At 36.5% G+C, this 25,448-nt stretch overlaps 1 protein-coding gene and 1 non-coding gene across 2 annotated transcripts in view; both read right to left on the reverse strand.

Moving 5' to 3' along the window:
- LOC106663498 (netrin-1) overlaps window positions 1-25,448 on the reverse strand; it is a 98,523-nt gene that overhangs the window by 18,584 nt on the left and 54,491 nt on the right. Inside the window, exons 2-3 of the mRNA XM_024230290.1 lie at window positions 18,718-18,867; window positions 12,130-12,204 (exon numbers count right to left, since the gene is read on the reverse strand). Coding sequence (XP_024086058.1) covers window positions 12,130-12,204; window positions 18,718-18,867 — 225 coding nt within the window. The remainder of the gene's footprint in view (window positions 1-12,129; window positions 12,205-18,717; window positions 18,868-25,448) is intronic.
- Trnaa-agc lies at window positions 13,471-13,543 on the reverse strand. Its single transcript has one exon. It is a non-coding gene; the product is annotated as a tRNA-Ala (tRNA).

The following is a 25,448-nucleotide window of genomic DNA, read 5'->3' on the forward strand; positions in this document are numbered from 1 at the left end:
CCCGATAACCCCCAATTTGAACAACATATATCAGAATTCGTCATGGCTAATATGCAAAGATCATAAGGCCAATAAAAAAAATAAATAAAAAAAAGTGTGGGGTTCAGCCAAACGTTCCAATATCCTACGCATCCAAAGAGCCCAATCCATCATCCTCAGAAAAATCCTTAATGCTCCCTTTTATGTGTCCAACGACACTACCCACATAGACCTAAATATTTCTTTTGTCCAAGATGCAATCCACTCCCGTTACCGAAAATTTTACCCAAACCTCCCAACCACTATAAATCTTCAAATTCAAATCCTCTCATCTCCGACCAAAGAGATGATGGCCACGAGATCTTCTATCCAGTGACAATTGAATAAAGAATAGTTAGGAGTACTAACAGTGGGTAATTTCTCCACTCTTGTTTTTTTAATTATTTATTCATACACTTATTACTAGATACCAAAATGCAGGTAGTTGTAATATACAATAAAAGAAAAAAAAACATGCTAAGAAAGAAAGGGGACTTAATGATCTTACTGGACATTTCTCTATTCGAGTTAACATATTCGAAATATTGTGAATACCCCTTTTATATGCATATGGATGTAAATTGTGGCGAATAAACTATTTTCTATTCTAATGCATTAAAACGGACGAAATATTATTGTAGGTAATCAACGGACGATTGTCTCAGAGATAATTAAAAATATTGAGGATGGCCACTTTTTTTTAAACATATATAACATGTTGATATAAACATACCTTCTTCCATCTTGGCCAAACAGCTTGTCGATTCGAAATGCATTTTTTAAAAGGTATTGTATATAATGAAAAATTAAAAAAATAGATACTGATGATGTATATTCCTGCAAGGTCCAAATAATTGTTTAAATAAGTAATGAATTTACCTTTTTTAAAGCACACGAATTTGTTTATGAAAAATTAAAAATTTACATTTATTTATATTTGTTTTATTGGATATTATTGGATACTCCCCACATTATTGGGCATTTGCCGGATTTCACCATCCCAGGCTAAATTAGGGTCCAGGACGAGCATAAACGTCGTGATTTGCCCCGATTAGTCACCCCGGACGACGTTTAACGCCTCAGGGTAGTGATTTACACGGCGGCCCTTTCCGTTTTACGCCCTGGGCCGTTAATTATGTCGTAAATGCCCGCGGGGTGAATTTTATTTTTAAAAGGGGAATCTAGAGGAGGACGAAGACAAAAAAAATTGTATTTACCGTAAGGGCCCGGGCCGGAGTTTATTAGCGGCTTGCAATCTCCTCCGTGTCAACATTTAGAGGGCCGAGCTCCTTTCAATACACTCTTAATGAAACCTTAACCCCTCTCTTTGCACCCTTTTGGTTCTTAATTGTCTTCCTGGATCCACCCTTGAGGACTTTTTCCCCCTCCCCTTTGCCCTGTTACACTCCAGATTTATTAACTCTGGACGTATTTCCAATTGATGTTATTGCTTAAGACAAAGGTCAACACAATTGAAACCAACAGGATTAATGTACAAAAATGATTTAAAATCATCAAAGTGACAATCAAACACATGATACAAGTGTGCGATTTACTATTTAAAACAAACTCACATTCATGTGAAATTTTAAGAAAAATAGTGAAATGCAAGTACAAATGCTGCTTTATTTAGAACAGACAAACAAGATTTATTTAATATTTGTTGGGATAAACGTAATTTATTACTTTCAAATAATTAAGGTTTTTAGTTGAGATAAAAAAGTCAGTGTCACGAGCGGGATTCGAAATATGGCAAAAAGGAGGGAAAATTCAAAAGGTGGGGGTTGAGATGAGAAGTTAGTGTCCGAGTGGATCGAGGTCACGATAGCTGAAGTGGTAGAGTAGCGGCGTATCTAGCCGAAGATCGTGGGTTCGAATCCCGCTCGTGACACTGATTTTTTTATCACAACTAAAAACTAAATTGAAAGATCTTAATTTGTCAGGCTGACCACGCAACTAGTGAATGTAATTAATTAAATTTCTACATTTATTACTTTTCTATACGGACTTCCTTCCCCACTTCCTCAAAATCCCACATATATAAACATAAAACAGCAATATTTCACCGGAACTCTCAACACGACACGCAAGAATGGCACAATTACCCAGAAGACAAACACTTTGAGTGAGTAGAAATACTTTGATTCAATGTAAAAAAATATATTTTGCACGACGATAAATTAATAGTTTTATTAAACATAAAATAAAAAGATCACAATATGTGTTATTAAATTCACTAGTTTCGTGGTCCGCCACCAAATAATTGACCAACTAATTTCCTTCATTCCATCCCTAACCATCCCTTTCAATTAATTACGGTTTTTAGTTGAGTGAAAAAAAAGGAAGGAAAATACAAAAGGTGGGGTTGAAATGAGAAGTTAGTGTCCGAGTGGACGAGCTCACAGTAGCTCAAGTGGTAGAGCAGCGGCGTATCAAGCCGAAGATGGTGGGTTCGAATCCCGCTCGTGACACTGACTTTTTTATCTCATCTAAAATCCTTAATTAATTGAAAGATATTATTTGGTCAAGCGGACAACGAAAATTTGTGAATTTAATAAGTTCAAATGAAGTATCTCTTCACTAAAGTACTCCGTGGCCATTTTCATTTGTTTCCGAGAATCAACTAGATTACACGACATTTGAAAAATGGCAAAAAGGAGGGAAAATTCAAAAGGTGGGGTTGAGATGGGAAGTTAGTGTCCGAGTGGATCGAGCTCACGATAGCTCATGTGGTAGAGCAGCGGCGTATCTAGCAGAAGAATAATATTTTAATATCCTTTCCTTAGAATAATACCTTAATATTGTTAAATTATTATAAAAATAATAACAATTAAAATAATTAGTTTAATTATTTGGACGTTTAATATTATTTATATACATTTTTAAAATGGGAGATTGATCAAAATCAAAATTATATTATTAATGCATTTATCACCATGTTCAATTTTACATTTTGTAATTTCAAATTTCTCAAACCAATCTAGTTCTCTCCCTTTGTTGAAACTATGTAACACTGGTGAATTTAAATTTGAATTGAAATTATGTTTTGTTTCTTTTAGATGGTCCTAGACGTGTTTGTAGAAACCCTTTCAACTGACGATGAGCTAAAGAGCTCGAAATCCGGATTGTTGCGAAACAACTTAATGTGAGTAGGAACCATCTTTTTTAAAAAGGATCTATATATTTATGTATCTAATTCTTTCTTTTCTCTATTTTCTCTATGTCCCTTTTTACCAAACTCTCAGTCTCTTTCCCCCTATCGTCTTCGCTTAATCTTTCTCTCTTCTGTCTCACTATCACTCTCTCTCTCTCTCTCTCTCTCTCTCTCTCTCTCTCTCTCTCTCGCTTTCTCTCGCTTTCTCTCGCTTTCTCTCGCTCTCTTTCTTTCTCTCTTTCTGCGTATATGTGTGTGTTTTACGTTACGCGTGTTTGTTGGGATTAAACTTCGAGATCTAAAGCGCATATCGACGTAGATGGCACTTGCAAAATATATTTACATGGCACACGCAGAGAAAAACCGAGGAGATAGAAAGTATGAGTTATAGACCAATGAAGATGGCAAAATATTTAATATTACGACCGAATTCGACGTATCTACTCAATTTTTCTTATAATTTATACCATAAATAAAACGATATCGATCAACCAACCACTCTTCTTCTTTTTCTCGATCTATCTACTTATCTGTATATTTATGTATTTTATTCTTTCTTTTTCTCTATTTCTGTCTTAATGGCCCTTTTTACCAACTCTCAGTTTCTTTCCCCCTATCATCTTTGCCTAATCTTTCTCTCTTCTGTCTGTCTATCACTCTCTTACTCTTTCTTTCTCTCTCTACCTCTCTTTACTACTTGATTTAGTTTAAATTGTCAATAAACAAGTAAATCTATTACGAAACGTTTTAAGCGTTATTATCTATTCGTCCCGGAAGACCAACATATTTGGAACCAGGGATATTATTCATAAAGACAAGTTCTGGGTGTAGAGGATGTTGTAAACGTCTTGTTAAGTGTAAAATGTTGTTATTTAAAACGTGTTCGAATGCTATTAAATCGCCCATTCTTCAATTCTATGGTTGTATGGTATTAGATTCGCCTATGAAAATTTTAAGTGAGTTGGATCGCGTGTTGCAAGGCACTTGTTAGTCGAACGCTCTTTAATCAGCAGCCTATCCCAGTACGAATCTATAAATCAAAGTCGCTTCCCGATAATTTTTTCCCTTCCTAAAATGCGGTCCACGTCCATTGAGAACCAGCGGTCGGTTAAGGGCCGATTGTCTTACCATATGGATCTCTATATCCGTCAATCGACTTTGCAATTCATAAGCCCATGGCTAGCATAAACTGCCGGAGGATTGTCGGCCCTCGAGCAAGTTGGACGTCGGCCCGAAAAGACCAATTTGTTTTCCCTCGCCCCCTACCTATGCGAGCCACTCACAAAACTTCAAGCTCTCTGTTTAACAAACTGTTGCTTGTTAGCCCGTTTTAGGATTTCACCAGGAAACTCACAGCCCGCTTTATCCAATCTGTATTTTCGGCATTTCCCCAAATTGTTAAATAATTACTGTGAATGTGTTTTAATATCCACGATTAATTGAAAGTCAAAGTAAAAAAAGAGAGGGAAGAGGGAGGGGGAGGGGGAGAGAGAGAGAGAGAGAGAGAGAGAGAGAGAGAGAGAGAGTGAGAAGGGTGGGTCAAGAATAAGGAAACAAAAATTTTTATCTTTTATGGTGTTTATGCAATACTTTTTATGAACATCATTCAACGTTGTCAATTGCATGTGAGTTTTATTAAGAGAGAAGGCAGAGAATAATGAGATAGATAGATCGTGAGAGAAAGATAGATAGCTAGATAGATAGTGAGAGAGAGAAAGATAGAAGGGCGGGGCAAGAATAAGGAAACAAAAAAATAAGGAGAAAGGGAGAGAGAGAAATATAAAGGCAAAAGTAAAGGTAGATAGATGGGTAGGTAAAGATAGAAAGATATAGATAGAAAGGAAGGTAGATGTCTAGAGAGAGAGAGAGAGAGAGAGAGAGAGAGAGAGAGAGAGAGAGAGGGTGGGGCAAGAATAAGGAAACGAAAAAATAAGGAGAAAGGGAGACAGACAAATATAAAGGCAAAAGTAAAGGTAGATAGATGAGTAGATAAAGACAGAAAAAAGTAGACAGAAAGGAAGGTAGATATCTAGAGAGAGAAAGAAAGAGAGAGAGAGAGAAAGAGAGAGAGAGAGTGAGAGAGAGAGAGAGTGGTGTAGAAGGATGGGACAAGAATAAGGAAACAAAAAATTTTATTTTTTATGGTATTTGAGTTGGTTGTGTTGAGAGAGAGAGAGAGAGAGAGAGAGAGAGAGAGAGAGAGAGAGAGAGAGAGAGAGAGTGACAACAGACAGGCAGACAGACAAATAAGTGTTTTGGAGTTCTATGCGAGAGTGAGAGAGTAATAATGAAAAAAGTTGTAATTCATTATTTGTTTATTCGCACAAACCATAATTTGGAGGGGATTCAAAAAATACAACTGTAGAGGTCGAATTAAACCCAACTTTGGTTTGGTTGGTCATCCGGGGCGGATTAAGAAAATTATATAAAAAATAATTATTTTTAAAAATTTAATGGGCCTATTTGAGTTTTTAAAAACAGTTGAAAGAATGGGCCATATAATTTATTACCAAACGGGTTTCAGCTGTTTTATCACAAAAAATGATGTTCCTCACAATTTGACGATTTTTGAGCAAAATGTTTTCAATGGAATATATTAAAGACCTGCAACAAATTATCACGCGATACATTTTTCCATCTCTGGTCGTATAATTTTATCATTTATGTTGATATTTTAAATGTTTTCTAAAAACCAAAAACTGCTCCGAAGAAACCATAAAATATGCTGTTATGACGCATTATTACAGCCTGCTCTCCAAGGCCCCATGAATAGTTCATGGCGTGTAATTACGAGGTAATGGATCGAAGAGAGATTGAATGTCCCGAGACATAAAAACCTAGCGCGGAGTCAATATGCATGTACATGCCGTGGCATAATCAGCCCGGTCGGACTGTCCTACGCATACGCTCGTACGACTTGAACCCTATCTTCAATTATTTCTCCAGCCCTTCGCCATTAAATCCCATCATTTGTGCTGCTGGCAAATCATCGGAACAATATGATCATCATAACTTTCATTGTTCCTAAATAAAAGTCACACGTTTTACAACACGGTCGAAGAAACGGACAAAAAACAACGCTTTTACCAGATCAACGTTAACATAGTTGAATATATAGTTTATGACAACGCTCAACAACTGAAAATAGAGACAGCAAGCAATCCATCAAAGCAGACTGTTAAATTGTCGTAAAAGAGGTTTCAGATTCTTTTAGATGGTTGCTAATATTCCGACACAAATTTCCAAGACTTAAAAAAACAAAAAGAATATTGAACGACAGTAAATTTAAACAGCAATATAGGGTAATGTTATATGATGTTTTATAATTATTTATGTGGTTTTTGTTTAATGAATACAACGTTATTTTTCTTTGTTTGCTGCACCTTTCCCCCAGTTTATATACGTTATTAGGAGATCGTGAGATGCGGTCTGTTGTGACGTAGGTTGTAGAAAAACATTTTCTTCATCGAGTCACGTTTCGACCTTTATTGAGATCATCTTCAGGGCCTGGGATTTATAAACATTGTTTCAATTCTTTTTTTCAATTAATTAATATTTATGTAAGGTATTGGTTGCGTTATTGTTTAAATTATTCAAAAAAATGCAGGATGTGAAAAATGAATTTATACAATGCGAGAAATTTTAGACTCAATAAAAATAATTGTTTTGTTAAATTCACTAATTTCGTGTCCGCTTGATCAATCAATACATTGCAATTAATTAAGGTTTTTAGTTGACATGAAAAAATGTTAATGGCACGAGCGGGATTCGAACCCACGATCTTCGGCTAGATACGCCGCTGCTCTAGTACTTGAGCTATCGTGACCTCGATCCACTCGGACACCAACTTCCCATCTCAACCCCACCTTATGAGTTTTCCCTCCTTTTGCCATTTTTCAAATGTCGTGTATTTTTGTTACTCTCAACTAAATACCTTAATTAATTGAAAGATATTAATTGGTCAAGCGGACCACGAAACTAGTGAATTTAATAGCACATATTGTGATCTTTTTATTTTATGTTTAATAAAACTATTAATTTGTCGATATTTAAAATATGGTTCATATTTTTGATTTTTGTTTTATTCTCTCGTTCTCAAAAAAAAAGGCAATTAAATTACAGGTTAATTATCATGTGAAAGAAATGACGATCTGTTCAACTTTACCATTTAATATCTTTCAATTAACTAAGGTTTTTAGTTGAGATAAAAAAAATCAGTGTCACAAGCGGGAACATTTGAAAAATGGCAAAAAGGAGGGAAAATTCAAAAAGGTGGGGTTGAGATGGGAAGTTAGTGTCCGATTGGATCGAGGCCACGATAGCTCAAGTGGTAGAGCAGCGGCGTATCTAGCTGAAGATCGTGGGTTCGAATCCCGCTCGTGACACTGACTTTTTTTATCTCGCTAAAAACCTTAATTAATTGATTGATTGTTACATGTTAAATATCCATTAATACAGCAGTGTCGAACCATTGTTATGAACGTGTTTATATAGGATTATTTATTAAAACAAAGAGTGCATAGAATCCTGTTAATATGTGATTTTATATAATTTTTAAGCTATGTGTGCGCTTATTTTAATCCAGCCCACAAGAGATCAGATTTACAATTACATAATACACACACATAAATGTACTGTTACACATTTAGCATCATATATTTCAACGTCAATATAAATTACGTTTGAAGAAGTGAGAAGGCGCGAGTATGTGTGATGTTAAAAGGACGAAACAGAGCAACAGGAAATATAATTAAATATCCTTCCCGGAGGACCAAAAGAAATCGTCTTAAATGGACATTTTAACTAAATAAACCTTTCACCTATGTAAATTTATGTGCATAACTTTTCTGTGATTATTAATAATATAATTAGTTTTACTTTGTAGCGCGTATAAATTCGAGGGCCAACATATATGACATATTCTATATCCTACGCTGTTTATGCAACGAATAACTCTCGCTTATATAACCAAACACAGTACAGAATAATGAATATAAATGGTTTTATAGTTTTAATATTTATTTTTAAAATATGTAAGCGTTACAAGGTTTAGTATCACGAGTTCGTTTTCGTTTATATATTCAAAGCACAAAAATCAAAAAAAAAAATTTACTCTGATCGAGTTTGATTTGAAATCTGTTCCTTGTCGTTTCTTGATCCGAATCAATTTAGTACGAATAACACACGATATTATTTTGACGATGGGTTATGAAGTGCTGTCATCTCATCAATTAATTTAATTTCGCAATCCTATCAATGTGCTGACGGCATAATAGGCTCGACAATTTTTTCCACTTTTCAATGAGGCGGAAAATATATTCCCAGAGGTCGCTCGTTAACCAACCGGGTCAAAATAAAAGCGAACAGAAACAAGAAAGCCAATTATTCTCGGGCCAGAGATGAACGCTCTCGTCTCACGTTATGTTGCGCAATGTAAGCACTCGAGCCGTGGAATCCGATGCGAACACCTATTCGGTCAGAGTCATAATCATCGTGATAATCTTAATAATTCATGGTTGAAGAGTGATAGAACGCATTTCCATTGACTAATCCTTTATCCACGGAAAATTGGATCGTATCGATTTTAAACAGTTCGTCGAATAGGAATAATATTAAACATGATGTACTGGTAACAAGCTATTGGACTGTATTCTTCAAGAGTACAAATTTTGAAAAATTCAAAATAAAAAGAATATAAAATAAAGATAACTCACCTTTCAGCCTACTCGTCGAAACTCCATGAATAGTCAAAGAGGGAAAAAGACAAGGGCGAAGTCGGTGAAGGGAAAACGGAATCGGGATACCCTTTAGCTCGTTTTCTCGGAGAGCCGTTGCCAACATGTGATCTGGCCACGACGATGGAGAAATAAAAAAGACAGAAGGGAAAAATATAATTTTTCGACACCAACGATTTACAAAACGGCCGATGTGAACTGTTCGACCGACAACAACGAACTATGTCGGGCGACGGGGACAGGGCGTAAACTTGCCCGACCCCGAGTTCAAATTACGAAAAAATGGCGTTATCGATAGTTGAAAAAATAAAAATTGCTAAAACAAGCAAAAATCCTGAAACAAGGACAGGACCTTATGCACAGAAGTAACCAAATGATAGTCACTAATGACCTCAAGAAAAAATACAAGTGATACTTGAATAAAAGTTGCTATTTTTGTGCTAATTCGTTTGTGTTTTACTACAAATAAACAATCCTATATTTTTACTTTCTGTGTGTTGTGATTAGTGATCGTTAGTCGATTATTGTTTGGAGATCGTGAGATGCGGTCTGGTATGACGTCGGTTTTAGAAAAACATTTTCTTTATCGTGCCAACGTTTCGATCTTTAACGAGATCATCTTCAGGGCCTAGGATTTACAAACATTGTTTACGTTTAACAAATACATGTAGGATGTGGAAAAATGTGAATTTATACAATGCAAAAAATTATCGTTTATCTTTCAAATTAATTAAGGATTTTAGTTGAGATAAAAAAGTCAGTGTCACGAGCGGGATTCGAACCCACGATCTACGGCTAGATATGCCGCTGCTCTACTACTTGAGCTACCGTGAGCTCGACCACTCGGACACCAACTTCCCATCTCAACCCCACATTTTGAATTTTCCCTCCTTTTTGCCATTTTTTCAAATGTCGTGCAATCTATTTGATTCTCGGCGACAAATGAAAATGGCCACGGAGAACTTTAGTGAAGAGATACTTCATTTGAACTGATTAAATTCACTAATTTTCGTGGTCCGCTTGACAAATTAATATCTTTCAATTAATTAAGGATTTTAGACGAGATAAAAAAAAGTCAGTGTCACGAGCGGGATTCGAACCCACGATCTTAGGCTTGATACGCCGCTGCTCTGCCACTTGAGCTACCGTGAGCTCGACCACTCGGACACTAACTTCCCATCTCAACCCCACCTTTTGAATTTTCCCTCCTATTTGTCATTTTTCAAAAGTGGTGTAATCTATTTGATTCTAGGCGAAAATGAAAATGGCCATGGAGAACTTTAGTGAAGATATACTTCATTTGAACTTATTAAATTCACTAATTTTCGTGGTCCACTTGATCAATTAATATCTTTCAATTAATTAAGGATTTTAGTTGAGATAAAAAAGTCAGTGTCACGAGCGGAATTCGAACCCTCGATCTTCGGCTAGATACGCCGCCGCTCTACCACTTGAGCTAACGTGACTTCGATCCACTCGGACACTAACTTCCCATCTCAACCCCACCTTTTGAATTTTCCCTCCTATTTGTCATTTTTCAAAAGTGGTGTAATCTATTTGAATCTAGGCGAAAATGAAAATGGCCATGTAGAACTTTAGTGAAGATATACTTCATTTGAACTTATTAAATTCACTAATTTTCGTGGTCCGCTTGATCAATTAATATCTTTCAATTAATTAAGGATTTTAGATGAGATTAAAAAAAGTCAGTGTCACGAGCGGGATTCGAACCCACGATCTTCGGCTTGATACGCCGCTGCTCTGCCACTTGAGCTATCGTGAGCTCGATCCACTCGGACACTAACTTACCATTTCAACCCCACCTTTTGAATTATCCTTCCTTTTTTTTCACTCAACTAAAACCCGTAATTAATTGAAACAAATTAGTTGGTGGCGGACCACGAAACTAGTGAATTTAATAACACATAATGTGATCTTTTTATTTTATGTTTAATAAAACTATTAATTTATCGTTATTTAAAATGTGGTTCATATTTAATTTTTGTTTTATTCACTCGTTGTCAATAAAAAGACAATTAAATTACAGGGTTGTTAATTGTCATGTGAAAAAAATGACGAACTGTTCAACAACCTTCGTCGTTTAATTCTTTTTTTAATATTTTTTTATTGAAATTATTATAGACAATATTAGAAAAAGGTTAAACTACTCATTTCTTTCCTATAACAATTCTGTAATTTAAAGCAAGAAATTCCAAGTAAATTTGGTGAGCGTGAGCGGTAAACAAAATTAATAAAATAAAAAGTTTTTCTCCTTTTCTTTAGATACTAAAGTTAGCTAAAATTTGAACCTGTAAAAAAACAAATCGTGTTCACAGTTGCCATTTTTTGCACAGATTGCAAGTGTTCTGATCATATATAGTAGTAAAACAAAAATTTTTAGTACAGAAGCCAAACGTGACTTTTTTAGTGGTGTTAGATTAAAATGCTTTTTAGCAAACATTGGATACACAAGTTTATTCTGCTGCACATTGTAAATTTGATATATGGATCGAATCAAATAGTAGATAGCTGTTTATCCCCTATCTATAATGATTGTTAGCTCTATTCATTATAAAGCAATTTTCAACAATTCATATGATTCTGTTACCGTAATCTGCATTAAGATAATGGCGATTTATGAAGCACTGAATGTACAACATCATGTACGTTGATAATTTGCATGAGGTTCATACAATCCCTCTCGAATAAGTAAATCTTACATAACGAGGGGGTGGCTGGCCGGTCCGAGACCTGATTTAGATTTATAACACGGTTTTAATTACGTCCTTGGTGTATAAATAAGGGACACGAATGAATGTGAAAAATTACGCAGTTTTAGTCCGGTTTAAAATTAAGCGACTGCCGGCTGACATTTCAGGATTAGGGCCACACTCGAGAGCAGAAGAGGGCTTATCCCTATTTATTGTATGTATAAACAGGTCGTTCGATCATCCGATTAGGGGATGAGGGTTTCGTTATATAAATCGCAAAATCGGAAACTGATAAACAGCCTGTGATTAGGAACGACGCCAAGGATCTTTTCGCCTGGAGACAGAAACAAATTCGCAGATCTTCGAATATCCTCCGGCGATGAATTATTTGGTTGAGGTCCAAAGGCAGATGGCCAAGGTGGACCGCTTTGACGCACGTTTAGTCCAAATCAGAGGGCCCGCCCTGTTTCGCCGTGTGGGTTAAAAAACAAAAACGAGAGGAAAATCTTACTCGGTGTTCCTTCGTCCTGGCCGTTGTCGTCTCCGGCGTCCGCCGACATCAAGTTAACAGACATCTTCGGAATTTCTGGAAAAAAAAATTTAATTAAAAAAACTTGATATATAAGACTTTAAACATATTTTATTCGAAAGCTTTTTCAGAGGGCGGGTTTTGTTAGCCGTTATCTTCAATTCACTCTAAAAAATTACACTTTTCAATTAGGTTTATTAATTCATAAAATAACATCAAATAGGACCAGGTTTTTTCATTTTATACCACAATGTCCAATGTGAATGAAAGGTGTCCTTAATGGAATTGAACCATCAGAATTATTTGAACTGACAAAACAGTCCTGACTGCCTGCCAGGTTCAGAATGAGAGCGTAACAATATAAGAAAAAAATATTAATAAATCAGTTCAATTTATATAATCATTCTTCCATTAATAATTTGGTTTAATATTTATGAGAAAAAATGCCCGTTTCAGGAGAAGTTTTAAATCAAGATTTACATGGCCAACAAATTTCAATCAGTCATGCCAATATGAACCGATATACTCAATGAGTTGTCTTATAATTTAATTAAATCATATCAATCCCATCAATCACCATCAATCCAATTGTTCACAATTTCACTGAACCTGGATGGAATGTAAGACCTAAATAAGAAGGGATTGGTTAGAAGGAGGAAAGCCAGGACATAAAGAAGGTAGACGCTTGTCATATGTTTTGGTTGTCCAAATCACTAAAAACCTGACAATCTCTTGGGTACCAAGACACCAAGGAATTCTGGGTGTAGAAAATAGAAAACCAGACAAACTAGAATCTGCCAGACCAAATCTAGGCCATGAACTTATAACAGGGATAGCAAGATCAAACATAGACTCATCCATGTAAGAATGAGATCATAATAAACAAAACAGAAAGAGAACTAGACTTACTCCAGAGGTGCCAGACAAAGCAAACTCATGAATCAAGAACCGTCACCAAAATTGTGAACTACATTGTTCTTGAGGAAGAGTAAAATTCTAGGGAGTGTTGGGGGGTAACTTGCAGCTGAAAAAATCCCTACACAACCCATAGTACCTTCACATGCGAAGCAACCACCCAATCGAGATATAACCTAGAGAAGCAAAAAGGCCTGGATAAAAGAAATTCAGCAATGACAGTCTTCTTCATCAAAGAAGATTCAAGTCCATTGAATTGAACTAAGAAATTAGGAAAATTATACTCAGCCAAAAGGTATCAATAGTAACACCGTAATAAGAATAATAACTTCACTATTTTTCGTGGCCCGCTTGACCAATTAATATCATTCAATTAATTGACGTTTTTAGTTGAGATAAAAAAGTCAATGTCACGAGCGGGATTCGAACCCGCGATCTTCGGCTTGCTACGCCGTTGCTCTACCACTTGAGCAATCGTGACTTCGATCCACTCGAGCACACAAAATGTGGGGTTGAGATGGGAAGTTAGTGCCGAGTGGATCGAAGTCACGATTGCTCAAGTGGTAAAGCAGCGGCGTAGCAAGCCGAAGATCGTGGGTTCGAATCCCGCTCGTGGCACTGACTTTTTTTCAACTTAAATCCTTAATTAATTGAATGATATTATTGGTCAAGCGGACCACGAAAAATAGTGAACTTAATGAATTAAAATGAAGTATACTTCACTAAAGCTCTCCGTGGCCATTTCATTTGTCGCCGAGATTCAAATAGATAACACATTTGAAAATGGCAAAAAGGAGGGAAAATCCAAAAGGTGCCCGAGTGGCAATAACTTCCCATCTCAACCCCACCTTTTGATTTGAGTGGATGGAAGACACGATAGGTCAAGTGGTAGAGTAGCGGCGTATCAAGCCGAAGATCGTGGGTTCGAATCCCGCTCGTGACACTGACTTTTTTATCTCAACTTAAAACCTTAATTAATTGAATAATAATAACACCAAACACCACACTCTAGCAACTATCTCATTACCTAACCTGGATCTCAACATGTTCTGGTTGAAAAAAAAACAAATTTGCCATCCCTTTATCTACCAAACTTTCCACCTATTTTAAGGTCATCATCAGGAAAAAACCATCTTTAAATGTCTAAATTGACATAGCTTTCAAAATTTATTTCAAATTTCTTTGAAAATATACTGCTTATATCTCATCCCATCCCGACACAACTATCTTAACATATGCTGATGACCGTGTCATTATATTCTCTAAATCTGACACACATCAGAATTCACCAAACTATCCCATTAAAAAATGATTAAAAAATGGCGAATTAAACTGAACACGAAAAAGTCCCCAAATATAACCTTCTTACCATGTCTACTTCCAATATATTATAACCTCACCGCCTTCCTAAAGAATAGGTCATCCGCTACCTAGGACTATATTTAGACAAATCACTCACCTTGAATCCCTATACAACTCAAAAAAATAAGTGAACTCAACCGACGATATCGATTACTTAAAACACTACTAGACAACAAATATAAACTCTCCCTCCACAACAAAACACTCATAAACAACTCAGTACTGAAACCAACATGGAATTCTCCTCAGAAACTAGATCTTACAATCACGAAACCTTCGATCCATCGTCAGGTCTTCCTTTTATGTTTCTAACCACAAATCCAAAACGACTTAACTGTTCCTTTTTACATGTAGTTGTAGTCCAGCAACGAAAATCTCCACACTGGCCTCCAATCCCTCTCTAACATCCACGTTTCTTTCCTCCCAGCAATCCTCCTCGACGTCTAAAAAGTCAGTGGCCTGGTGACCTGCTCTCTGAGATGATTTCTAATCTATCACTGGATTCTTCCAAGTTTCCCTTCGCATATTTTCTTATGTTGTAGAGTTGCTCTTCAGATGTTGCTGTGCCGTTTTCACGGTTTGCTATTAAAGATACCAATTAGATGGTGTATTCTGAATGACCAAAATCAGATCTGCAGAACGGTACTTTACTGTCTTGTTTTTCATTTTGAAGGAAAACTTTCTTACACTTTTATCAAAGATCATAGTGCATTATTTTAATTGTGTTGATTCTGAAGGATCATCCGTTTTCGGAAGGCGGAAAGGTTGTAGAAGGTGACCTTTATTGAGGTGTTAATTTTCCTTATGGAAGTCGTGATTAAAACATGACTGACACGAGTGGTTCACGAATGGTTTTTGTGGTATCAACCTCAATAGCGAATTTGTAGATTCCAACTGTTAAACCACAGATGGTCGACTTGAACCTTGCCCTCTTGGGCAGGTCAGTAACGCCTCTTTCTAATTTTCCTGCCTATGATCCGGCAGTTCATTTTTTCCGCGATAACTCCAAAGACGTTTTTCATTTTTGGAATTACATGAAAAATTCCTTTAAAACAGTTCATCCCATTCAAAAATTGAATCTATTAAAGGTATTTTTAGAACCCATTAATGTATTTTTATACCTTAAACCCTGGGCCGGGTTGTTTTTGATATTTTCAGTTATTGTTCCCAAGGTAGTTACGTAAAATTCACGCTCGGAACAAGCAGCGTAAAAGAAACGTGTTGTACTTAATTATGGTATTAATGGGCCGGTTCGTTAGTACTACTGTTCCACTGGTCAGTTTTTTCCTAACAAGCCTCTGGCTTAATGCTTCGACATGGAAATTAATCGACCGTGAAATATGTAATTCACCCGAGGATGTCCTCGTTTCCTCTGCCCCAAAAGAAAAAAAAACTTCTCGAATATCTAATGAGCTGAACCACCGTGATGCTGCGTAACTAGATAAATCAATTGCTCAATCTTTCCTCAAACGATATCGATGTGGTCGATGATATTCGTGGTGACGCGAAGTACAGTACATTAACCTGGAGGATTTTGGAGTCACTTTCTCCCGAGTTACCTCATTTACGAAATAATCTCCCTTTCAAAGTGTATAACCATATAGGGAGTTTTGGATGTGCGGTACGGATAAAAAATCTGCTTTGTCGTCGTGTGTATGCAAGTCTTAGAAAAAAAGAAAGAACTAGAAAAATATATTGCAATATTCTTCTCTTGCGGCCTTCAGCAAGATTTACATAAAGTGTGATCGTTTCAGGTGATTCTGATCTGCCTATTTTTACATGTTCCTTTGGGTTTCTTCACTGACGGCTTTGTGTTTTATTTATTGCCTCTTTTGTACGTTCCAACAATGATATTGTATACAGAGAGCTCCAAAAACACATCATAGTACCGAATCAGGCTTTTTTGTACAAACCAAAAACATGAGCAATCAAGATCATTAAGGAAGTACACCTCTTCTTTCAAACTGAAATACATGCCATGTGAAAATCTTAAACGAGATTAGACTGGCAAAAAAATCCTCTTTCCAAACATCCTATAACGTATCAACAGACTACAAAGGAGAAGAAGAATTCAGGAGGAAATCAGATACGATATGGTGCAAAGATCGCTCCAAAACAAATTAATGAACCGCATCAGGCATTTTTCGTACAATCTCAAAATATCATCAAACTTATTAGGGAAGTACACTTCGGACTTTCACGCTGAATTGCCATCAATCTTGAGTCTTTTTTTTCCAATGGATACCAGGAACTGAATACAGTTCCCTCCTTAGCACTGCAGTAGGACAGCTTATTGTACTTTACCCCTGGCTCCATTTTTTGGTGGCTCGCAACACAAGTGTGAATTTGAGAACCCGGTGTGCCGGTGTTCTTCCATCGAAGAAACTCCTTTTTGAAGGGGGTTGGGACCAAAATTCAGGGTCGCTGAGATCTGATCCCACTCTTTCCATTGATGAGTGCAGTGTCAATTTCTTTCAATTCCGGCCACCGGTCCACTTAGGAGTCAGAAAGAGTCCAGAGGCTATGGTAGGATCGAACCCACGACCGTGGGATCCACTAGCCGAGAGTCTGACACCTTAACCACTCGGCTACCGCCCCCCCCCCGGCTTGAACTTTAGCCAATCTTAAAAGTGGTTAGTTACAGTGACAAAAACATTTATCATAATGTGATAACCAAACCTCTATTAAAGCATTATCATGTAAAACAATCACATCAAAATTAGTCAGTGATTGCATCCAAAATCTCCAAAACCTGGGAAAAACAACGACCTGAATATATCCTGGATACCCAGAATACAAAGGAATTTTGGTTAATCCAAAAGTAGACACACTGCCCAGATACCTGCAAGACATACATTGGCCCTGAACGTATTTTTGGAATAACAAAACCAAGCACAGAATATTCCTTCACAGAATAGATCTAAAACTGAAAAATGTGGATAAACGCTAGTGGTGCTAGACAAAGTAAACTTATGATGAAACAACCCTCACCAAGACTGGAAAAATCAGTGTACAGTTAGACAAGGCCAGATTAAGAGGAGTGATAGGACTATTTACGCGTCATTGGCATCTAAGAAAACATCAACATAACATGGGTGATGATGGGCACTTTTGTAGGTTATGCAATGAGGAGGAAGATGTACTACCCGTTTTTCAATGCGAAGAAACTGCTCAATGGGGACATAAACTGAATTACCAAGAAAAACCAGATTATAATTGCAGCAATGTCAGTTCGACCTTGCACTAATTAAAAGAATGATGGAGCTGCAGTGCTTAAGCAACAATCCCCCGTAAATCGTACTTTTGCAACTTGAAAATTTGACTCAAGATCGGAAAAGGTCGATCTATAGGATAATATGGCCGAGTGATTAAAGCGTCTCCTATTTGCCACGCTAGAGGTTCTGGGTGCGAATCCCGCAACAGTTCATGTAATTTCATCTGGTAAGAATAGATAAAAGGTATTGTAAAGTGAATTAAACCCTCCTCAAAGATGCACAGGTTTCATCAAAAGATATCTCTGTTTAATTTTAAATAGATTCACTAGTTTTCGTTGTCCGCTTGACCAATTAATATCTCTCACTTAATTAAGGATTTTAGTTGAGATAAAAAAGTCAGTGGCACGAGCAGTATTCGAACCCACGACCTTCGGCTAGATACGCCATTACTCTACCACTTGAGCTAAATGGCTAAATGGCAAAAAGGAGGGAAAATTCAAAATGTGGGGTTGAGATGGGAAGTTAGTGCCCGAGTGGATCGAGGTCACGATAACTCAAGTGGTAGAGCAGCGGCGTATCTAGCAGGAGATCGTGGGTTCGAATCCCGATCGTGGCATTGACTTTTTTATCTCAACTTAAAACCTTAATTAATTTAAATAAAGAATAAATAAGAGCTAAATCATTGAAACAAATCCAATTGCCGAAAAAAACAATCCTTCCTTTGGTATTTCGCTAAGACGAGTTCACAAAACTATTAAAAACAATCATTGGATGTGAACAACTGGCGGGAACAATTGGGAAGCGATTAGGTGGTTTAAACAGGCCGATCCGATTGTCAAGTTATAAAGGGATCAAACGGACTTTACGAGACCCGGTGTCGATTATTTATTCAACGGCAAATGGACGTCCACTGAAAAAAAAAAAATTCGAGTTCAAATTCTTTGGGATTCGAAAGGGAGACAACAACCAACGTGGTACAAAATCATGTTGAAAAATAAATTGCCAAACTTAATTTTTGAATTTTTTTTACTCATCATTCAAATTGTACAATTGAAAAAAGTCAAAAATCCATACTCACTTATGCATGGAGCTATGTGAGACCGGCTTTGCTGATATCCTTTGTCACACCTGTTGCAGGTGATGCCGGTTACTCCGTCTTTGCATGGACACTGTCCGCTCGTCTGGTTGCAGGTCTTCCCCGAAGCACCGATCGGGTGGCAGTTGCAGGCTACAAACAAACAGAAAAAAAATTACTAACAAAAAAGCGTAAAATAAGTCCGAGGCTTGTTCCAAGCTTCTTTAGTATTCAAGACAGTTAGGCCGTAAATCTTAAAAATACACCCTTTAAAAATTTATTACACCGGGTCCTTCTCAGTAATAAAAATTCAAGAGAGTAATGCTGGTTTTCGTTTCGAAATCACTTTATTCACTTTTTGCTGAATGTTATACGGAAAGACGTTCGGTGTTGGTAGATTTGAGATAAGGAAGGCACCTTGCTTAGAAATCTCGCACTGCCATATTGTTTAGAGTTTTATTGACGGAAAGATTAAAAAACCGTGATAACGACGGAACGAAATAGTTCAAATCCCGCTTGCTGAATATAAAACACCTTTCTGCCGAGCCTAGATGCTCTTATGGTCTTGACAGTATTTCCTCTCTCATGTCAAATATATCGATAAATTCGTATAAAATTTTCATGTTTCAATTTGGAGGCAAAAATTAAGTAACGGAAGTGAGATAATAACCTGGGGAGTAATTCCAAATTACGACATTGGGTTCAAGCTTTTTTTTTCTAATATAACAAGAAAGTAGAAAAATGTCTTTTTCTTTCTCATTCTCGCCCTTTTTTCTTTCTGTCTGTTTGTCTCCCTCCCTCTCTCTCTCTCTCTCTCACACTCACTCTCTCTCTATCTATCTATCTCACTCTCTCTCTCTCTTTCTCTCTCACTCTCTCTCTCTCTCTCTCTATCTATCTATCTATGTAACTCTCTCTCTCTCTATCTATCTATCTATCTATCTATCTATCTATTTTCCTCTCTTTTTTTAATAACGAGTTTGCTACTATAAATATAGACCTTCATAATTCCATCCCCTATTTTCGAAGAGAGCACATGGAAGTCACCTTATTTCGATACAATATTATTTACTTTATCTTATAGAAGCAAATATGTCCCCGATATAGATGGAAAATAAAAATGGACCTAAGACAGAACCCTGAGAAACACCTAAGTAAACACATTCCCAAGAAAAATTTCATCATTCGTCCCAATCACAGATTGTTTTTTTCCTGTGATTCTAATCACTCCAAGACAGATCAGATAATTTAACTGCTTTACCGTACGAAGAAGCAAACAATAGCTCACAGAATCAGATGTTTGTGAAAAGTAAAATAAAACTAAGACCGTCATTATGCGTTTGTTAATAGTCCAACATATGAGAGAGAGAGAGAGAGAGAGAGAGAGAGAGAGAGAGAGAGAGAGAGAGANGTGGGAGAGAGAGGGAGGGAGAGAGAGAGAATAAGAGAGAATTAAGAAAAAGGTTTTATTTATAGTAGCAAAAGTCGTCATTAAAAAAGAGAGAAAGAGAGAGAGTGATGGAGAGGGAGAGAGAGAGAAAGAGAGAGCGAGAGAGAGAAAGAGAGACAGACTGGCAGACAGGGAGTGAGAGAGAGTGAGTGAGTGAGGGAGAGAGAGAGAGAGAGAGAATGGATTAATAAAGTCTTAGTTATAGTACTAGAATTTGATTTAACGAAAAGACAGAGAGGACGAAAAACAAAGAATGGGTTAGAAGGAAAGGAAAAGAGGGAAAGAAGGAGAGTGGAAGAGATATGAAGAAAAAATGGTAAAGAAACAGATAGGGAGGGAAAGAAAGAAAGGTAGAGTGGAAGAAAGAGAAATGAAAAGTAAGAAAGGAAGTAGTAGAGTCAGTCAAAATCGAAATACAAAAAAAAGGAGTTTCTTTTCTATATGCCTATATAACAATTAAAAAAATTGTATTTCAAAATTATTAATATTCCAAAAAATTAATATTTTTTACTTTAGGATCATATTCAATACTGACGATACATCTATAATTTGAAGGAGACTCGATGGTAAAATGTAACAATAAAACATCAAATTGTTCCTAAGTTTAAGTAACGATGACGGATTGTCACTAGTCAAGATATTACAGGAAAAGGTTATTTACGGGTTATATGGAGCTCCTTCGTCATTGTAATAACCCTTTGTTTCAAAAATTAAGCGTGATTTGGCAAAAAATTGATAGGTGTTGATATAAGAAATGGTGATATAATCATCACTGCCAGTACATTTGCCGATGACTTAAAATTCCTCAAAATTGTATACTCTCAAGTTGGTTTAAACGTTAATCTCAAACAAAGCGACATTGCGGGTTATTTAATGTAATATTGAGGTTTCTTAGTAAATGAACATGAGCTTACACCCTCGAAAGGTCAAGTCTCTCGTATCCTCTCCATCCCATCAATATCAAGGAATCCATCATCCACTATCATCCTACAATGTTAAAGTCTAGCTTCGCCGTGTTTATCCCAAACTTAAGAACGAAAAGTGGCATTTGGGGTAATTTAATAATTCCTAATCTTAAAAGCCCCTAGTCTTTTCACTTCCGTTTGTGGCACAAACAGAAGCCAGTTATAATTTAATAGTTGTGGCTGAGTAAAAACGTCAGGGTGGAAATCAAATTATTATGGTATTAACATGTTTTTGCCGTTACTGCACGGGCGTTTCAATTGTTTTCATCTCTCTCTCTCTCTCTCTCTCTCTCTCTCTCTCTCTCTCTCTCTCTCACTCTCTCTATCTCTTTCTCTTTCTCTTTCTCTTTCTCTTTCTCTTTCCATATCTCTTTCTTCCCCCCCTCTCTCTCTTTCTCTCTTTCACTCTTTCTCTCTCTCTCTCTCTCTCTTTCTATCTTTCTCTCTTTCTTTCACTCTTTTTCTCTCTTCTTTCTCACTCTCTCTCTCTCTCTCTCTCCCTCTCTCTTTAAATTTAAATTTAAATTGTTGCTTATTATCTTAATTTGTTACTCTTACAATACGTATTATTTTTATATTGGTTTTTATTTCGCTCAAGTTTTAATTAGTTGTCCTCCCGGTTCCTTACAGGAAAATCTGGGTCTGCCTATTAAATCCCATCTAATTACCAGCCTTTCGAAAACTAGTACAATCCTCCTACTTGACCTGATTGAGGGGTGGGTTTAATTAAAAACAAGTACAAAAACTACAAAAAGGAAGAATAAAAAATGAGAAGAAAGGAAAAAGCGCCCCAAGGTGTCTGGCGATTGTCCCGGCTCCGGGATTAACAAGATTATCATGTCAAAAGGCCGTGTAGCCTACTTGGTATACAATGTAATGTATATAAATAAAAATTGAACCACCTTTATGATCTAAGGAAAGGACGTCGGAAAGAATCGGACGAGGCCGTCCGATACAATATCAAAAGGTGTCTTTTCTCATTAATTATTTATTATTTACTACCTACGATATAATTACAACTACAGCGATTATCGACAAATGGATGTTAAAAAAACATGAACCCCCTTCGGTCGACAGAATAAACTAATAGTACCTTCTTCTTATGAAAATTAAAAAAGTCTTTCCTATGGTTGCTAGCAGGTTGGTGGTGCTAGTACTTGATAACCTAATCAAAGAGCAAACTATAAAAATTTATGGTTTTGCAAAAATCATAATGGGAAAAAAATTGTGTGCACACTCTGAGGCAAAACGTCCTAAACAGCATAGTGTGAGAAAATAGGTTTAAATATCAACCTAAAGATCACCTAATAACATACACATGAAAAAGCAGCCTAAATAACCTAAAGCACCTACTGTAAAAATGGAGCCAATAATTTCACCACAGAAACTAAGTTTCTAAATATAATCCTTGACCAAAGGCTCACGAGGAGCAAACAGACAAGATACTATAAAAGAGGGAAATCAATCAACAAAAATTGAGGATTTGTGTTTATTTAGAAATCGTGAGATACGGTCTGGTGTGATGTAGGTTTCAGAAAAACATTTTCTTTATCGTGCCAACGTTTCGATCTTTATTGAGATCATCTTCAGAGCCTGGGATTTACAAACATTGTTTACATTTAACAAATACATGTAGAATATGAAAAAAAATCGTTTGTAAATATCAGGCCCTGAAGATGATCTCAATAAAGATCGAAACGTTGGCACGATAAAGAAAATGTTTTTCCGAAACCTACATCACACCAGATCGCATCTCACGATTTCTAAATAAATATCGATTAACGGTCACTAATCACCACACATTGAGGATTTGTTTTACATCATGTTCACTTATGGGCCACTAGTATGGTGGCTCAAAACATTGCTTAAGGACGCAGCAAAAAATTGTAAATTCTACAGAGAGAAGAAAGTATTTAAAGACTCAAATTATACAGGGGTACAAAGGATTTAAAAAGTACTAACAGACTCCTGAGATACAAAGAAATAAAACCATATCTAAGCAGAAGCCATCATAAAAGAATTAAAATCAATAAGATGGTTATAATAGTACCTGACAATTTGTCAGGAAAACTGAAATTTGGCAGTCCCTTTCAAGTGATCATAGACCTATGGAAGAACGACAACCCCGATCTTCTGGATAGAAGAGGCAGTAGGTATAGGGGAAAGATGAATTATTCCCTCGCATACCCATAAAATAAGTTGGAACTGGAATAATAGCTTGTCAAAAAAATCAAGCACTGGAAAGCAGAAGATATGAGGTAGGCTAGTTCTAATTAGATTACATCAGAAAAGGAGTGGGCCTCATGACAACCTGGTCTATGGTGCAATTCTATATCCAAAGCTTTTTCAAGGACTCCAATGTATATCCTTCAGACCTGGGCTTTTCTTCTCCCAGGAGTAGGACTCAAACTTTGCATCGATAGTGAACATGTTCCGATGTCTTCTTTCTGGCAATATCTGCACAAGCTTGATTCTACCACTCTGAGTCTATAAAAATGCCTCAGGAGTTAGCAGTCCAATTACTACTTCAGTCTTAACATACCAATTTTAGCATTGCCGTTAGTTTCTGTGATGGCCCGTCATGACTTTTTCGCATGCCTCTATCCTGGGGTACATTCCCATTGAACCGAGGCCTTATTTTCAATTGCTTGATAGATTTGGTATGACGGAAAAGTGTTCAGGGCCAATAGGTATTTATTTTCATAGAATATTCCTTGGCCAATTTATCGGCTTCTTCGTTTCCCCTCTCCATTCTATTTCCTGATAATAAGGGTGATTTTATTGTTTTTTTCCAATTTTGACACCGGTGATGCCCGAGTAGATAGATGGTTATTCTTCTATTAACGATTTTATTATCTTCTCTCTATTGGCACTGTTTTCAATTGCTTTACTCACCTTAACTTGGGGTTGAGACAAGCTAAGATATTAATAACTTTTTCAAAAAGAAAAGTAAAAAACTTCCCTCTCTTACCAGGCAAAATTTGAGGAAAATTATAGTCCATCTTCGACCACTTTCTACGTTATGTTTTTAATCATAATGGTTTAACCATAAACTTATATGGGGTGCAATGGAGTAAAGGTCAGGAGTGTTTAAATAATACAGGCTTTTTAAAGATAAAACATATGCAATGATCAAATTGCAAATATTATTTTTAGAAGTTCTTGGTCAATAAATAACAAAATCAAAACCGTGCGAACCAGGCGGAATAACCGGTTTAATTAAGCTGTTCAATTACATCAAACAATTAATTAATATCGATTTATCACAGGGGCAACCTTGGGGAAACAGTGTCTGAACTATTGCCCTCACAGGGCTGTCAATTTATAATATTGAAAATCGAATGATTATTGGTCGGGTGAATAATTTTCTACCACGTGGATCTGATGAATCAATAGTTAAATGCACAGTTAATACTCCTCAAAAAATTATAACTGCATGCTTGAACAGTCTATGAAAAAACGATTAACCTTTTTCTTCATAATCCGGATAAACAAATATTATTTTTAATAGTTTCCGGTTCAACATAGTTCGTGAAGAAGGCCTTATATAATTTTGTTGAGGTACTGTCCAGTGTTTAAGTTCAAGAGACTTAAATCTACATTTTAGAGTTGGAAGGAAAGAATCGGAATTGAAATGTTCATTGAGTTTTATGTCGGATCTTCACAGGAATCGTCCTCGGACTGCTTCTGTACTAAGTGCCCGTATATACTGCTGATATCTCTTCCGATCCCGACACCCGATCCTAACATACGCTGATGATACTGCCTAACTTCTAACTCCGACCTGGTAATAGCTCACCGAAGCTATTCAATTGAACAGTGGTCAAAAAATGGCGAGTCAAACTGAACACCCTAAAGTTCCAACACATAACCTTCTCCTTCCGTTGCATTACTCTACTTTCAATCTATTGTAGCCTCAACCCTATTTCCACCCAAAGGTCATGTGATACTTAAGCCGAGAACACACTTACCCGATGCTACCCCATGCGAAGCTACCCGATGCTACCGGACGTAAATCCAAAATCCGATTTTCCATAAGGTTGCATTACCCCCGTGCAGATCTACCCCATGCTATGCCACGCTAACCTACCCGACGCTCTGCGATCCCCCCGTCCAGATTTTTGTCGGGTGGCATCGAGTACAGTCGAAGACAAAAGAACCGGACACTCATATTTTTATTCAAACTACATGTATTATTGTCGTTATATTAATTACAACATACTTATTTTAATATAAACCAAATTAACTGTGATTAAAAATTAATTAGTTTTTATTTAAAAAATTAATTTTAATGGTTTGGTAGAAAATTAATCAAAACA

The sequence above is a fragment of the Cimex lectularius genome, unplaced genomic scaffold (genome assembly GCF_000648675.2).
Source record: "Cimex lectularius strain Harlan isolate CLEC.00 unplaced genomic scaffold, Clec_2.1 scaffold403, whole genome shotgun sequence".
NCBI lineage: Eukaryota > Metazoa > Arthropoda > Insecta > Hemiptera > Cimicidae > Cimex > Cimex lectularius.